Source organism: Ammospiza nelsoni, chromosome 30 (assembly GCF_027579445.1).
Source record: "Ammospiza nelsoni isolate bAmmNel1 chromosome 30, bAmmNel1.pri, whole genome shotgun sequence".
Taxonomy (NCBI): Eukaryota; Metazoa; Chordata; class Aves; order Passeriformes; family Passerellidae; genus Ammospiza; species Ammospiza nelsoni.
In genome coordinates, this window is record NC_080662.1 from 851,472 (window position 1) to 869,303 (window position 17,832).

Sequence of the window (17,832 nt, forward strand, 5' to 3'; positions counted from 1 at the left end):
CAGCCCCGCTCCCTTTCGCCGAGCCAGGCCTTCCCTGAGCCAGAACTTCTCATATTTTACACAGAAATCCAAGGAAATTGGGAAAAAAGGCCCATTCCAGCCTGTGCTGCCTGTTTGGCTCAAGCAGCTGCTTTGATTATTTCTTTGTTTTGGGGTTATTTGGGCTTTTTATTTTTTTTTTTTTTTGCCTTTTCATGTGGGCTGTTTCTGGGCAAATTCCTTCAAAAGAAAAAAAAGCCCAGAGGAGCCACAAAGCTCTGGGAAAGGTCAGGGGCAGACAAAGGAGGAGGGACACGGCTGCTGCTGCTCTGGAATACTGAACACCCCCAAATTCCCCACAAACACCCCCAAAACGCCCTCAAACTCTCACCAAACTCCCCCAAACTGTCCCCAGGGTGCCGGGGCTGGACGGGCAGGATGAGACCCCGATCCTGGGAGCGCCGAGCGCTGCAGCTGCTGCTCCAGGCGGATTTAATTTGAGTTTCTCTCCTCCTCCATCGCAGCTCGGGGGCGGTTTTGGATCCGGGTGGGATCCCGAGGCCGAGGGGAGCAGCCAAGCGTGTGCGTGCTCTGCGCTCGGCTCTGGCGCTGCATATCCCCGGATTTGGGGCTTTCTGGGGCAGAAAAACTGCTCCAGCCTGGGGGGCGCAGCCCAGGAATTCCCTCTGGGGATTCTGGACAAAGCTGGAGCCGATTGTGGGAGCATTTCCAGCCCGGCTGCGTGGGATGGGGATTCCTTGGGGATTCTGCTCTTGGCAGTGGGGTTGGAGAATCCCTTGGGATCCTGTTCCTCACATTGGAAATGGGGCATCTTTGGGATCCTGTTCCTGACATTGGGAATGGGGAACCTTTTGGGATCCTGTTCCTCACACTGGGAATGTGGAACCTTTGGGATCCTGTTCCTGCATTGGAAATGGGGAACCCTTTGGGATCCTGTTCCTGACATTGGGAATGGGGCATTTTTGGGATTCTGTTCCTAACACTGGAAATAGGATTTGCGTTTTTGGGATCCTGGCTGTGACAGTGGCGACAGGGCGTCCTTTGGGACTCTGCCCTTGGCACCAGGGATGGAGAATCCTTCCAGACCCCTCAGGTGACACCGGGCTGGAGCCGGGGTGTCCTTGGGGAACCCAGAACCTGCCCAGGGACGTTCCTGGAGCATCCCTCGGGATGTCCGGGCGGGGACAACGCGGCTCCCGGAGGTGCCATCCTTTGGGGTCGCCAACCGTGGGACCTGGGAGGGGATGCGGGGCCCGGGATGGGATCCGGGATGCGGGTTCCGGGCTGGTCCCGGCTGCGGGAGGGAGGGACGGGGCTGTCCCCGGGGAGGGACGGGGGTGTCCCCGCGCTGCCACCCCCGGCCCCGCCCGCGCCCCTCCCCGTCCCGCCCCGCCCCGCCCCGGGGCGGCCTCCGGGGGCACCGGCTGCGAGCGGAGCGGCACCGGCACCGGGTGAGTGCGGGCGGGACGGGGCATCCCCCTCATCCCCATCCTCATCCCCATCCCCATCCCGCTCTCCATCCCCATCCCCGTCCCCCGCGCCGGGAGCGGCCCCGGAGCTGAGCGCGGCTTCCCCCGCAGCCGGGAGCTCACGGGAAACCTCCGGGACCTCCGCGATCTCCGCGCTCCGTCCCCCAGCCCCGGTGTCACCTCAGCCCCCCCAGCATCGCCCCCGAGCGGGGCCGGAGCAGCCGCGGGCTCCGCGGTTCCTGCCCGGCTTCGGCACCTTCTCCTCCCGTCCCGTCCCGTCCCGTCCCGTCCCGTCCCTGCGCGCTGCCAGGGCCCGCCCCAGCCCCGGCTCCTCCCGAGGCTCCACCCGAGCGCGGCCCCGAGCCCCGAGCCCCGAGCGCGGCCCCGCCGCGGGCGCTGAGCGCTCCCTCCGTGCCCCGTTCGTTCCCGCAGGACGGAGCGGCCGGGCCGCAGAACAATAGCGGCGCTGGGAACAATGGAGCGGCCGCCGCTCCCCGCCTAGCGATGCGGCCGAGGGCAGCGCTCCCGGCCCGGCGGTAGCGCAGGACCCGCGGCCCGGGGTGAGCGCTGCGCTCGGTGCCCGCTCGGTGCCCGCTCGGTGCCCGCTCCGCCCGCGCCCGGCGCCGCCTGCGGGCCATGCTCGGGCACCGGGGCGGCCTCGGGCCGGGAGCGGCGGCGGGGAGGGAGCATCGCGGCCTCTCCGGGGATGGGATATTCCCACAATGCTCGGCTGCGCCCGAGCCGCGCTCCCGCCCCAGCCGGGGATGCTGCCGGGGCGGGGTGGGACCGAGGCGGCAAAAAAACCCCAAAAACCGGAGATTTCTTTGCAGGAGCAGGGAAAAACATCGCTCTCCTGGTAAAACGGGGTTTTGGGCGGTTTGGCTGCTTTTTTCCTTGTTTTGTTGTGTTGGAGCCGGGCGGGAGCTGTGTGGATGCGGCCGGGCTGGGCTGCGGGGATGCGGGACGGGGTTTAAGGGGGTTCTTTTTGGGGAGGGGAACAAGTCCGAACACGAGAAGGCAGAGAGGGCCGGAACCCTCCCTGGTTTGCCCCGGAGCTGTGCTAAAAGCGCTTTTCAAAGCACCAAGAGAGGCTCGGGCAGGGCAGGGCGAAACCGAGGGGAAACTGAGGCACGGCGGGTGCCGGGAACTGAGCCGGCCCCAAACTGCCGGGGTTGAGCAATGCAGCGACTTCCACTTGGCCAGCGCCTTGATTTGGGTGATTCCCAGCCTGTCCCGGGCTATCCCAGCCTGTCCCGGGTGATTCCCGGTCTCTCCCGGGTTATCCCAGCCTGTCCCGGGTGATTCCCGGTCTCTCCCGGGTTATCCCAGCCTCTCCCGGGTTATCCCAGTTTTTCCCGGGCTATCCCAGCCTGTCCTGGGTTATCCCAGTTTTTCCCGGGCTATCCCAGCCTGTCCCGGGTCATTCCCGGTCTCTCCCCTCCGCCCCCAGCCCGGTTCTCTCTGCAGCCCCAAAAAAGGAAGAATTTGCCCCATTCCCAGCAGAGGAAGGGGATGTGATGACGGAGGAGGCCGAGGTGGCCGGGCCGGGGCGTAAACAGGAAACTCCTCGGCACGGGAGGATGAACCTGCGCGCTGGAGCTCCCCTTTGCACCCCAAAACGGGGATTTCTTATGGCTCCGGTTCATCCCCGTGTCCCCTTGGAGGGATTTGGGGTTTTGGGAATTGGGGTTGGCCCAGGATGCTCTGGAAAAAAGCTCCGAGTGGTACCAAAGGCTCCACCCTGGGCTCTGCTGCTCCAGGGGGGGATTTTCCACTCACTTTGATGATTTCACTGAAAAACTGAAGGTTTTTTCACTCGCTTTTGTGGTTTTCCTACTCTAGGAAGGTTTTTTCCCACTCCCTTTCATGATTTTGCTGCTCTAGGAAGGTTTTTCCCCACTCACTTGGGTAATTTTGCTGCCCCAGGAAGGTTTCTTTCGCTCCCTTTGGAGTTTTTGCTGCTCCAGGAGGGTTCATTCCACCCTTTTTGGTGATTTTGCTGCTCTAGGAGAGTTCTTTCCACAATCTTTGGTGATTTTGCTGCTCCAGGAGAGCTTTTTTTCACTCCCTTTGCTGTTCTTGCTGCTCTAGGATCATTTTTTCCACTCACTTTGGAATTTTTGCTGCTCTAGGAGGGTTCATGCCACTCTTTTTGGTAATTTTGCTGCTCTAGGAGGGTTCTTTTCACTCCCTTTGGTGACTTTGCAGCTCCAGGATGAGTTTTCCCACTCACTTTTGTTGTTTTGCTGTTCCAGGAGGGTTCTTTTTTACTCATTTTGGTGTTTTTGTCACCATTTTGACATCTGCCATGTCCTTCAATTCCCCCCTGAACCTCCCCAGAGCTTTTCCTCCCTTGCCAGGGGACTCCCACCAGGGATGCCCCTTGTGCCCCCCACACCTGGAACCCCAAATTTGGGGTCCCACACTCCGCTGCTGCCCCAAAACCCCATGGATTTACCCCAAACCCTTGAGCCAGCTGCAAAACCCCCTCCTGGTACCATTTTTGGTGGATAAATTGGATTATTCCTGTGGGAGGATGCATGGAGGTGGCTGCAGGGGGAAGTTTGGTGCCGGATTTTGCTGAATTTTGCCGAATTTGACCCGATTTTACCAAAATACTCCCAGGAACAGCTCCTCAGGAAACCCAAAGCTTTGTCAGCTCTTCCGCGATTTCTCTTCTCCTTCTGCTTTTTCTCTGAGCCCCAGAGCTGGGCTGGGCCCATTTCCTGCCCTTCCCCTTTTGCCGCTGAGGAGTTTTTGCTGCTGCAAATCAGATTTTCCCCGTTTGTTTGTCCCAGCGTGTGGGATGGAGTCCCCAGGATTGCTGCCCTGCAGGGGTTTAGGGTTTGGGTGCATCCCCTGGCAGGTTTCACTGCCCTGGCCTGGGTTTTGGGGTGAATTTGGGGTTTTTCTTGCAGGAAAAGGGGGATTTGTGTCCCAGGGGCTGGGAGGAAGCACATGGAGAGGTGGGAGCCTTGAGGAGCAAACGCTTTTTATTCACCTCAGTTCCTCTTCCAGGAGAAGGGGAGGGAGGGAAAAGACTGAAAAAAATTAAATTTTTCCATCCAAGGAATAGCAGAACCCCAAAAACTGTTTTTATATCATTCAAAATCATCCCAATTCCCCATTCTGAGGCCTCTTCGAGGGCTGATTTCCAAACTGAGCATCCCAAACCCAAAACCTCCCCCCGAGCTCCGAGCCAGGGCCTGTCCCGGGTGGGGTTTGGGGTTCCCAAGGGTTTCTGTGGTTTCTGGGATGACAAAAACCTGCAGGATCGGCCCAGGATTTCTGCCTGCCGGGAAATCCATCCCTGGGGCTGCCCGAGGGAGCAGCAGCCGCTGCCAGCCCCGCGCCTTGCAGCTCTGCGGGACGGAAAAGAGTAAAAACATCGGGGGGAAAATCGGGAAAAAAGGAACAATTGCCATTCCCCGGCCTGGCCGGGACACCCGCGGGGGCTGCAAATGCAAATGCAGCGGGAGCAGGGTAAGGAGATCTCAGGGTAAGGGATTAAATTTTCAGTGAGTTCGGCGCCTCGGCCTTATCTGATCTCGCTCGTTCCCGGAGGAGCCGCCGAGCCCCGCCCGCCCCCAGAGCCCTTTCCAGTCCGGGGGGGTTATTGCTGTTTATTTAGTTAGTTAGGTTTAGGTTTGATTTGAATTTTTATCTATTTATTTATTGCATTGCTTTAAATTATATTTATTTCCTTATTATTTTTATTATTTATTTATTTTTAGGTTTAGTTTTTCATTTCCTATTTATTTATTTAAAGTTTATTTATTTATTTAAAAGTTTTATTATTTTATTATTTTGTTATTTTATATTATTTTAAATTTTCATTTTAATTACTTTTTAATTATTTATTAATTTTTATTATCTTTAATTTTTATTCTTACTTTTTATTCTTATTTTTGATTTATTTTCATTGCTTTTTAATTTGTAACATTTTATTTTCATTTCTAATTGGCTTTATTCTTAGTTTTACTTTTACTTTTATTTTCATTTTTTATTTCCATTTTTATTTCCATTTCCTTTATATTTATATTTACAATTTATATTTATATTATTGCTTTGGTTTTACTTTTATTTTCTTTTTATTTCCATTTCCTTTATATTTATATTTACATATATATATCTATATATCTATATATCGATATATCAATATATCGATATATCTATATATCTATAGATTTATATATATAAATATATTAATATATCAATATATTTATATATTTATATATTTTATATGTATATTTATAAAATATGTATAGTTATATTTATACACTTATTTATAATTTTATTTATACTTATATGTTCATGTTTATAGATTTATTTTATTTATATTTATTTTTATTTTTATTTCCATTTTCAGTGTTCTCCCCCCGGGCAGGGTGGCTGGCTTGCCTTTCCTGACCCCGCCGTGTCCCCCCAGCCCGGCCCCCCCCATGCCCGCCCGGCCCCGCCATGGAGCTCAGCACGGGGGGCGCAGTGCCCTGCGGGAAGGACAAGTTCATCTCCAGGTATGGGGACACGGGGGACATGGGGGGACACGGGGGAAAAGGGCGGGACATGGCGGGGGACACAGGGGACACGGTGGGGAAAGGTTGGGGACATGGGGCTGGAGTGTTCCTGGTGTTCAGGGGATGACGGATGTGGGATCTGGGATATGGAGTGGATGTGGGAAATGGGATATGGAATATAGGATGGATGTGGGGTATGAGATGTGGGATATGGGGAGATGGATGTGGAGTGTTGGGGTATGGGGTATGGGAAATGGGATGGATGTGGGGTATGAGATGTGGGATATGGGGAGATGGATGTGGAGTATTGGGGTATGGGATATGGGATATGGGATGGATGTGGGGTATGGGATATGGGGAGATGGATGTGGGGTATGGGATATGGGATATGGGGAGATGGATGTGGAGTATTGGGGTATGGGATATGGGAAATGGGATGGATGTGGGGTATGGGATATGGAGAGATGGATGTGGAGTATTGGGGTATGGGATGTGGGATATGGGAAATGGGATGGATGTGGGGTATGGGATATGGGATGGATGTGGGGTATAGCATGTGGGATATGGGATGTATTTGGGATATGGGATAGGGGATATGGGATGGGTTAGCTGGAACCTGAAGTGGGCGATGTGGTGTGGGATGCGTTATCTGGAACCTAAAATATACAATATCTAACAATATATAACAGATTATAACAATATATGCAATATATAACAAGATATGCAATCTATATATTGTATATATACAATATATAACAACACTATCTAATGTATAACATATAATATATACAATATATAACAACACTATAGAACGTGTAATATATAGCAATAGCTAACAATATATACAATATATATATTGTATTGCATATATATGGTATCTAACAATATACAAGAATATGTACCAACATATAACAATATATACAATATATAACAACACTGTGTAATATATAACAATATCTAACAATATATACAATATATATACAATATCTAACAATATACAAGAATATATACAATATATACCAACATAGAACAATATATACTAAATATAACAACACTATAGAATGTGTAATATATAACAATGTATAACAATATATAACAATGTATAACAATATATAACAATATATACTATAAATATATCTAGCTATTGTATTGTATGTATACCATATCTAACAATATACAACAATATATACAACAATATATACAATATATAGCAACACTATACACAACAATATATACAGCATATAACAATATATACAATATGTAACAGCACTATCTAATGTATAACATAATAATATATGCAATATCTAACAAATCTAACAATTCCCAAGATTTGGGCTGGTTTCTGTCAGCTGAGCATCCTGAACCTCTCTCGGCCAGCCCAGCTTTGGGAGCTGGGGATTAATTAATTAATTAATTAATTGGGAATTCATGCTGGAGGCGTCGAGTCCTGTGATCCATGGCTGGGCTCAGCCAGCCTGGCGTGCCTCACTTGGATTTTTCAATGATTTCCGTTGCTGTAGTTTATTTATTTTATTTTTGTTTCCATACATATCTTTATTTCCACCTTTTAATTTTTTTTTTTAAATCTCAATTTTTGTCCTTGTTTTTGATTTTGATTTTTATTTATTTTTGTTTTCCTCACCACTTTGCCCCTCAGAGCTTTGTTCTGAGCTGGAGGAGCCCGGCGTGGCCACCTCGCCCGTGACCACTCGTGACTCCAGCGTGACCCCCAGAAATCTGATTTAATTATTGGGTTTTCAGCTCGTGACCAACTGCCCCCAGCTCCTTTGGGGTTTTCTGTGCCTTTTAGGGACATTTATGGGGGACACCCTCACGGGGAGCTGCTCCCCCTGATTGTGGCTGCAAAACGTTGGACCCCCACAAAACCTTCAATAAGGGAGGAGGAAAAAGACCCAAATCTGCCTCAAATAAAGCAATTTTTGGGTCCCCAGCAGCACAGAGGGTTCCTCAGCCAGGGCAGCAATTCCTGCTTTTCCTGCAGCACCTCAGGGGTCACTGGTGGTGCCTGCAGCATCTCACCCCAGAATGCATCTCAGCACCTTTTTTCCTAATTTTTAAATTTTTTAAAAATCTTTTTCCCCCAGGAATGAGCTGCTCCTGCACCTCAAGACCTACAACATCTACTACGAGGGGCAGAACCTGCAGCTGCGGCACCGGGAGGTGAGAGAGGAGGGCGTTGAGGGGCACAAAAGGGAATCCAGGGGTCCAGGGGCAGCCACAGCTCCTCTGGGAACTCCAAATTTATAAAAAATATATAATATTATAATTTTATATTTATATATGTATGTAATTTGCATTCACATTACATATATATATGTGTGTGTGTGTGTGTGTATATATATATATATATATAATTTTTACATATAAATCTTTATATTATATATAAAATCTTTACACTATATATATACATACAATCTGCACTTGGATTTATATATATGTATAAAACCTTTATATTGTATATATGTAATTTGCATTCAGATTATATGGATATATGAATTTATATATATTGATCTTTATATTACATATATAATCTTTACATTATAGACAGAAAATCTGCATTTGGATTATATATATATATATATATAAATTTGCATTCAGATTATATAGATATATGATTTATATACCTAAATCTTTACCATATATGATATATATTTTCATTATATTTATATACAATATTTACATATATAAATACATACATATATATAATATATATATTTACATATATTACATATATAAAATCTACATTCGAATGACACGTATATATCTGATTTTTTATATGCTATGTAAACCTTTATATTATATATGAATGCTTATATTGTATATATAAAATCCCTACATTCTATGTATAAAATCCTTATATTGCATGCATAAAATCCTTATAGTCTACGTATAAAATCCTTATATTCTGTATATAAGATCCTTATATTCTACATATAAAATCCCTGTGTTCTGTGTGTAAAACCCCTGTGTTCTGTGTATAAAATCCCTATATTCTGAGTACAAAATCCCTGCGTTCTGTGTGTAAAATTCCCATTTTCTGTGTGTAAAATTCCCATTTTCTGTGTGTAAAACCCCCGTGTTCTGTGTGTAAAATTCCCATTTTCTGTGTGTAAAATTCCCATTTTCTGTGTGTAAAATTCCCATTTTCTTTGTGTAATTGTGGCTGCAGGAGGAAGGGGAGCTGATCGTCGAGGGGCTGCTGAACATCTCGTGGGGGCTGCGCCGCCCCATCCGCCTGCAGATGCAGGACGACAACCAGCGCATCCGCCCGCCGCCCTCCTCCTCCTCCTGGCACTCGGGCTGCAACCTGGGCGCCCACGGGTGAGTGAGGGCAGGGGCAGCCCCAGAAAACACAGCCCTAAAAAACACAGCCCTGAAAATACAGACCTAAAAACACAGCCCCAAAACACAGCCCTGAAAATCTCTGAAAAATACACAGCTCTGAAAATACAGACCCGAAAAACACAGCTCTGAAAAATACAGCCCTGAAAAATGCAGACCTAAAAATACAGACCCGAAAAACACAGCTCTGAAAAATACAGCCCTGAAAAATGCAGACCTAAAAAAACACAGCCCCAAAAAGCGCAGCCCTGAAAAACACAGCCCCTAAAAGCATAGCCCTAAAAATACACAGCCCCCAAAAAACACAGCCCTAAAAATACACAGCCCCCAAAAAACACAGCCCTGAAAAATACAGACCTAAAAACACAGCCCTGAAAAATACAGCCCTGAAGAACACAGCCCTGAAAAACACAGCCCTAAAAATACAGACCTAAAAACACAGCCCCAAAAACCACAGCCCCAAAAAACGGGCAGGCAGCCCCAAAAATACACACAGACAGACACAAAACCACACAGCCCCAAAACCACACAGGCAGCACCCAAAAAGAGGCGGAGAACCCCAAAACCACACACAGACAACCCAAAAACATTCAGCCCCAAAACCACACAGCCCCAAAAACCACACAAACGGCCCTGAACCCACAAAAAAGCCCCAAACCCATACAAAAAGCCCCAAAACTTCCCTCCAGCCTGTCAGGCTGTGCAGGTTGCACCCCCAGGCAAGGCACCCCGGGACAGGGACCCAGGACAGGTCGCCCACCCCTCTCTGTCCCCCCAGGTCCGTGCTGAAGCCCAGCACCCTGCCGGACATCCAGGTGACAGATGTGGACACGGCCACCGGCACGGAGAATCCCGGGAATGGCACAGGTGAGCTGGGCTGGGATTGGGCTGGGATCCGTCGGGATCAGATCCACCAGGACTGGTCCAAGGGTTTGGATCCACCAGGAGCAGGACGAGGGCTTGGATCCACTGGGCTCAGATCCACCAGGAGTGGTCCTGGGGCTCACATCCACCAGGTTTGGATCCACTGGGAGTGGTCCCAGGGCTTGGATCCATCAGGAGTGGTCCAAGAGCTCAGATCCATCGGGAGTGGTCCTAGGACTCGGATCCTCCAGGATGGGATCCACTGGGATTGATCATGGGGCTCAGATCCACTGGGATGGATCACAAGGCTCAGATCCACCAGCTTTGGATCCAGCAGGATCGGTCCTGGGGCTCAGATCCACCAGGATCAGGCTTGGATCCACTGGGAGTGGTCCCAGGGCTCAGATCCATTGGGAGTGGTCCAAGAGCTTGGATCCACAGGGATTGGATCCACCAGGATCAATCCTGGGGCTCAGATCCACCAGGTTTGGATCCAGCAGGATTGGACTTGGATCCATCAGGATCAGATCCACTGGGATCAGTGCTGGGGCTCAGATCCACTGGGAGTAGTCCCAGGGCTTGGATCTACCGGGATTGGGTCCCCCAGGATCAGTCCCAGGGCTCTCCTGGGGCTCAGATCCACTGGGAGTTGTCCCAGGGCTTGGATCCTCCAGGATGGGATCCACCAGGATCAATCACGGGGCTCTCCTGGGGCTCAGATCCACCAGGAGTGGTCCAAGGGCTTGGATCCATTGGGGTTGGGTCCACCAGGATCGGCCCTGGGGCTCTCCTGGGGCTCAGATCCTCCGGGATGGGATCCACGGGGAGTAGTCCCAGGGCTGGGATCCACTGCAGTGGAAGGTGCTGTGCAGCCCCCAGGGCGGCAGAGGAGGCCCCGCAGCTGATGAGGACCCGCAGCGACGTCGGCGTCCGGCCCCGTGGCAGCGCCCGCACGGCCGGCGAGCAGCGGCGGCTGCGGCGGCACCGCTTCTCCATCAACGGGCACTTCTACAACCACAAGGTGAGCCTGGTGCCGCCATCCGTCCTCACGGACGGGTTTCGTGGTGGTTTGTGACCCCAGAGTTCAAAAAGAACCATCACGGTACAAGGTGATGGTTCACGGGGTGACGGATCTCAGAGTGCAAGAAGATCTGACGTGGTACAAGGTGATGGTTCACGAGGTGATCTTAGAGCGCAAAGAGAACCATCATGGTCCAAGGGGGTTTGCATAACCATGCGTTGGTTATGCTGGAGAACAAGACAAGGGCAGAAGCAGCTGCTTGGGTCAGGAAGTATTTAGTGCTGGCTTCAATGGCTCGTGGGTGGTGGGATTTTGAGATTAATGGGAGGATGGCGAGTGTGTTGATTTCAAGGGGGTTTGCAGTGATAATCAAAACAAATGCAGCTTTATCGAAAAACCACAGTGAAATGTGATGAGGAGCAATTAGGGGGAAAAGGGGAAAAATAAAGGAAAGAGGGAGGAAAAAAAGGAAGGTTTATAGCTACCAAACATAGAACGGCAGAGTCCTTCAGTGCCCAGCCCATGGAGTTCACCAGGTCATGTCCGGGGAGATCTCAGATGTCCATCTGGACTCCAATTATACTCTTTTTTGATGAGGGAAGAGGACGAATCTTGATACCAAATCAGAGGTAGTCTATTGTATCTCTGGGGGAAAGAACGGCGTTTGGGAAGGGTACACGCAGTCCGTGTTCTCAGCAGAGATTTCAGGCGGGGTCTTCTGTTCAGTGCTCCCCAATGAGGATTGTGAGGCCAAAATGAGAGGAATTTTGGACAGAGCCTCACAGAGGGCTCTGGGGGGGTCCAGGGGATCTGGGGGGGTCCTGGCAGGGCTCTCAGTGCCCGCTGTGCCCCTCAGACCTCGGTGTTCACGCCCGCCTATGGCTCCGTCACCAACGTGCGCATCAACAGCACCATGACCACGCCCCAGGTGCTCAAACTGCTGCTCAACAAGTTCAAGGTATGGGCATGACCCTCCCTCGGTGCTCTGAGTGCAGCTTGTGTTGTGGTTAAAGTAAGTTAAAATGTTTTATAGATTATGTGTATACAAAATCTGCATTCAGATTTTATATATATATATATATATACACACATATACATGTATCCATATATAAAGTATTATCTGTTTGTACTCATATTTTATCATTTTTATATGTTATAACTTTATATATATTTATATTTATTTATATAGTTTATGTTTATATTCATATTATTTATAAATATTTATATTATATACATGTATTTTGCATTCAGGTTATATACATATGAATTTTTATATAGAAATCTTTATATTATATATAAAGGTTTAGATTATATATAAAATATTTATATTATATGTGTAAAATCTGCGTTCACATTATATATATATATGTATATGTATACATACACAAACACATACACATGTATATATATATACACATATATATATGTATATATATGTATATACACATATATATATGTATATATATGTATACATATGTATATATGTGTATACATATATATATATACACATATATATATATAAAAATCTATACCATATGTAGATAGATAGATATAGATATAGATATAGATATAGATATAGATATAGATAGATAGATATAGACTATACCAGGGCAGAACCTGTCCCTTTATCAGAGCTTTGTGTCTCCCCCAGATCGAGAACTCAGCAGAGGAGTTTGCTCTGTACATGGTGCACACGAGCGGAGGTGAGTGCCCCAAACCCCTGGGCATGAGTGCCCCAAACCCCTGGGCATGAGTGCCCCAAATTCTCCTGGGCATGAGTGCCCCAAATTATTCCCAAACTGCTGGACATGAGTGCCCCAAATCCCCAGCACCAGGGCCAAAGTGCTGCCACCTTGGCCCTGGTGTTGCCCAGGCACTGTCAGTACCACCCTGGCACTGCTGGTACCGCTCTGGCACTGCCAGGACCTCCGGTACCACTGAGGCACTGGCAGAACCACCCAGGCACTGCCAGAACCACCCTGGCACTGCCAGTACCACCCAGACACCACGAGTACCACCCTGGCACTGCCAGTACTACCTGTGCACTGCTTGTACCACCGTGCCCTGCTGGTACCGCCTTGGCACCGCCAGTACCACCCAGGCACTGCCAATACCACTCTGGCACTGCCAGTACCTCATGGGCAGTGTTGGTACCACCCTGGCACTGCCAGTATCACACAGGCACTACTGGTACCACCTGGGCACTTCTGGTACCACTCAGACACTGCCAGAACCACCCTGGCACTGCCAGAACAACCTGGGCGCTGCCAGTACTTCATGGGCAGTGCTGGTACCTCATGGGCGCCGCCGGTACCACCCTGGCACCGCCAGTATCACACAGGCACTTCTGGTACCACTCAGACGCTGCCAGAACCACCCTGGCACTGCCGGTACCTCGTGGGCACTGCCGGTACCGCGGCGCCGCGCCGGTGCCAAGGCCGCGGTTCCATCGCTGTCCTTGCAGAGAAGCAGCGGCTGCGCGGCAGCGATTTCCCGCTGCTGGCCCGCGTGCTGCAGGGCCCCTGCGAGCAGGTGTCCAAGGTGTTCCTCATGGAGAAGGACCAGGTGGAGGAGGTCACCTACGACGTGAGTGCGCCCTGGGGGTGCGGGGGCACTTTGGGGTGTCTGGGGAGAGCCGGGTTTGGGCGGGAGGGACCCCAAATCCCAGCCGGTGCCACCCCTGCCGTGGCAGGGACGCCTCCCCTGGCCCTGCTGGCTCCAAGCCCCAGTGCCCAGCCTGGGCCGCTGCCAGGGATCCTGGGGGGGCTTTTTTGGGAATTCCGTGCCAGCCCCTGCTCAAGCCCACAGGGGAGGGTTTGTCCCTGATGGACAGAGAGGTGCTGGGGCTGCAGGAGCTGCTCTGTCCATGGAAACTCCTCATCCTCCAGGAAATTCCCCAGAGCATTCCCAGTGTGTTCCCAGTGTACTCCCAGTCCATCCCCAGTGCATTCTCAATGCATTCCCAGAGCATTCCCAGTGTGTTCCCAGTACATTCTCAGTGCATTCCCAATATATTCCCAGAATACTCCCAGAATGCATTCCCAGAGAATTCCCGGTATATTCCCAGTGCACTTCCAGTACATCCCCAGTTTATTCCCAGTCCATTCCCAGTCCATCCCCAGTGCATTCTCAATGCATTCCCAGAGCATTCCCAGTCTGTTCCCAGTGCATTCCCAGTGTATTCCTTCCCAGTTCATTCCCAGAGCATTCCCAATATATTCCCGGAATATTCCCAGTGCATTCCCAGTGCATTCCCAGTTCATTCCCAGTGTATTCATTCCCAGTGCATTCCCAATATAATCCCAGTCCATTCCCAGTGCATTGCCAGTGCATTCCCAGTGTATTCATTCCCAGAGCATTCCCAATATATTCCCAGAATATTCCCAGTCCATTCCCAGTGCATTGCCAGTGCATTCCCAGTGTATTCATTCCCAGAGCATTCCCAATATATTCCCAGAATATTCCCAGTCCATTCCCAGTGCATTCCCAGAATATTCCCAGAATATTCCTAGAATATTCCCAGTGCATTCCCAGTGCACTTCCAGTCCATTCCCACTCTGTTCCATTCCCAGTTTATTCCCAGTTTATTCCCAGTGTATCCATTCCCGGTGCCTCCCCAGCCCCGTTCTGCCATCCCAGCCCTGCCATCCCCAGAACAGGAATTTCCCAGAATTGTTTTTCCCACCGGCTGGGAGCGGCTCCCTTGTGCCATCTGCCGGCTCTGCTCTGAAATCCCGCCCCAAACCCGGCACTTTTGGGGTCAATTTGGGATTAAACAGCTCCGAGACCCTGGGGACCCTCAGAGCCACCTCCAGCACTCAGTGGGTGAATTAAAATAAAAATAAAATAAATAAACCATAGGCAGATCTTTTCCCCTTAATTGTCCATTTGTTCCCACGAGATGATGGTCACAAACATAATTTTTTTTTAGGGTTTGCTGCAAAATTTTGGGATATTTGGTGAATTCTAAGGAGAGGAAGGGGGATGGGTGAGTTTATCCTCCTCCTCACCATCTCCTGCCTCTGCTGTGCCCCCCAGGTCGCCCAGTACATCAAATTCGAGATGCCCATCCTCAGGAGCTTCATCCAGAAGCTGGAGGAGGAGGAGGACCGGGAAGTGAAGAAGCTGAAGCACAAGTACGTGGGGCTGGGGGGGAAGAAAATCCCCCAAAAAATCTCATTTGTGCAGCTCCAGCGCTGGGATTTTCCCTGCCGGGTGATCCCTAAGTTTGGGGAAGCAGAGAGGGGGGGAAAATAGGAGGGGAAAATAATCAATTTGGGATTTTTTTGTGGGATTTTCTGCCTGGTTTTGTGGTGAAAGCGGGGTTTAACATCCCCAAACAGGGGTTTGAATTATTGCAGGTTGGAAAAAATCCTTTATTTAAAATTTCTGTGCCCCCCCAGGTACTCCATCCTGCGGCTGATGATCGAGCAGAGGCTGGAGGAGATCTGCGAGGGCCCCACGGCCATGTGAGCATCCCTGGGATGTGCTGCACCAAATCCCAGCCCCAAAACGCTCCCGGACGGCCCCAAACCCGAGCCAAACCCCCCTCCCAAAAACTCCATCCCTCAAAATCCTCGGGGGGCTCCTCCCAGGAGGGCTCTGGCTGGGGCAGCTCCAGCCAAAGCCTCAAATCCAGGGGAAAAAAAGGCAAAAAAAAAAAAAAAAATAGAAAAAAGAGGAATTCTGTGAGCAGCACCAAGCTGGGGCTGCCAGAATTGCAGAGCTGGGATTTTGGGGGGCTCGGGTTGGAAATTCCCAATTCTGGAAAACACAGGGGAAAAGAAACAAAACAAAAAGGAGAAAAAAGAGGAGAATTGCAGAGCTGGGATTTTGGGGGGCTCGGGTTGGAAATTCCCAATTCTGGAAAACACAGGGGAAAAAAAAATTTAAAAAAAAAAAAAAAAGAGGAGAGATCCAGAGCTGGAATTTGGGAGGGCTCAGGTTGGAAATTCCCAACTCTGGAAAACACAGGGGAAAAAAAAATTAAAAAAAAAAGAGAAAAAGGAGGAGATCTGTGAGCAGCACCAAGGTGGGGCTGCCAGAATTGCAGAGCTGGAATTTTGGGGGGCTCAGGTTGAAAATGCCCATTGTGGCTCCCCGTGAGGGTCCTGCTGCTCGGCAGCAACAGAGCACAAAAAATTCCTCTTTTTTTTTAATGAGAAAAGCACATTCCTGCCCTATCACCGCAATAATTCCCAGGTGTGGGGAGGATTTATAAATCCCAAGGGTTGGCTGAGGTTTTGGGGGGGTTTAACCTGACCTGGGGGCTCGTGGGTGCGTTTCCAGCCCAGGAGAAAATCCCATTTTTCCCCCAAAGCTGCAGCCACGGCGTGGCCCCTCCGCCCCCCCTGTAATTTGCACTAATATTTCAGGATTTTGCAGAAAACCACGATGTCAAACCTCTCTGGTAGCTGAAAATGCCAAAAACAACAAAAGCGAATGGCCGAGGGCCTCGAGCACCTCGAGGGGTCTGGGTGGGGAAAGGGGGAGAGGCAGGAGGAGGCAGAAATAAAAGAGGATTTTGTTTTCCAAATCCATTTTCTAGCCAGGAAACGATCCTGGTGAAACCAGGAAAAACCTCTTTCCTCCCGGGCTAAACCAGCAATACCCATTTTATACCTCGATGTGAATTAACCTCTGACTTTCCCCCCACTTCCCTTTGAGTTTTTGCAATGCGTCTTTGTAATTTTTTTCTTTTTTTTTTAATTATTAATGTTTAAATTTTAATTTTAATGGTACCTTTTCCACCTTTAACTCACGTTGGGGAAAGTGTTTGTACAGCGAGAGGAGCTTTGGATGTGTTTGAAGGATGATTGTGGCACTGCTGCGTGGATTAACAAGGAAATAAAATAAAATAAATAAAATAAAATAAAATATGTAGCAACTTCATGCAGAATGAAACCCCCTGAGTCAGAGCCTGGCTTTGTCCAGAATAAATCACTTTTTGTGGGTAGAAATTCCATGGAAATCAGTAAAAAATGAGGGAAAATAGTAAAATCCCAGTGGAGAAATTCTCCAAGGAGAAACACTCTCACCTCCCAGATTTACAGATTCCCACCTAAATTTCTGGCAGATTTTTGGGGAATATTGGGCAGGTTTAGGATTTACCCATCCCCAGGGATAATTTACCCCTGCACTCTGCAGGCTCCATCCTGCCGGCATTTCCCTCCCAGCAGGTAAAACCTGGGTTATTTTATATAAATATTTATGTTTATATAAATTTTGGGTTATTTTGGGCTATTTTGGGTTATTTCGGGCTATTTTGGGTTATATTTTGGGCTATTTTGGGTTATATTTTGGGCTATTTTGGGCTATGTTGGGTTATTGTGGGTTATTTTGGTCTATTTTGGGTTATTTTGGGTTATATTTGGGGCTATTTTTGGTTATTTTGGGCTATTTTGGGTTATTGTGGGCTATTTTGGACTATTTTGGGTTACTTTGGGTTATTTTGGGCTATTTGGGGCTATTTTTTGTTATTTTGGGCTATTTTGGGTTATTGTGGGCTATTTTGGGTTACTGTGGGCTATTTTTGGGCTATTTTGGGGCTATTTGGGGCTATTTTGGGTTATTTTGGGCTATTTTGGGTTATTGTGGG

General features: G+C 49.1%; 1 protein-coding gene across 4 annotated transcripts; it reads left to right on the forward strand.

Annotated features, from left to right (window-relative positions):
- The first annotated feature begins 1,682 nt into the window (after nt 1–1,682).
- RASSF2 (Ras association domain family member 2) lies at nt 1,683–17,138 on the forward strand. 4 transcript variants are annotated; one of them, XM_059490923.1, is made up of 11 exons: nt 1,891–2,029; nt 4,753–4,952; nt 5,839–5,986; nt 8,092–8,167; nt 9,177–9,328; nt 10,128–10,216; nt 11,086–11,234; nt 12,091–12,192; nt 12,886–12,937; nt 15,273–15,370; nt 15,638–17,138. In XM_059490923.1, the coding sequence occupies exons 3-11, from the start codon at nt 5,931–5,933 to the stop codon at nt 16,253–16,255; spliced, it is 1,392 nt and encodes a 463-aa protein (XP_059346906.1). In that variant the 5' UTR covers nt 1,891–2,029; nt 4,753–4,952; nt 5,839–5,930; the 3' UTR covers nt 16,256–17,138. The 4 variants fall into 4 exon arrangements, with proteins under 4 accessions (XP_059346905.1, XP_059346906.1, XP_059346907.1 ...); XM_059490924.1 differs by lacking the exon at nt 1,891–2,029 and adding an exon at nt 13,699–13,820 and having other exon boundaries at nt 4,553–4,952; nt 15,638–15,946; XM_059490922.1 differs by lacking the exon at nt 4,753–4,952 and having other exon boundaries at nt 1,683–2,029.
- Nucleotides 17,139–17,832: the final 694 nt, after the last annotated feature.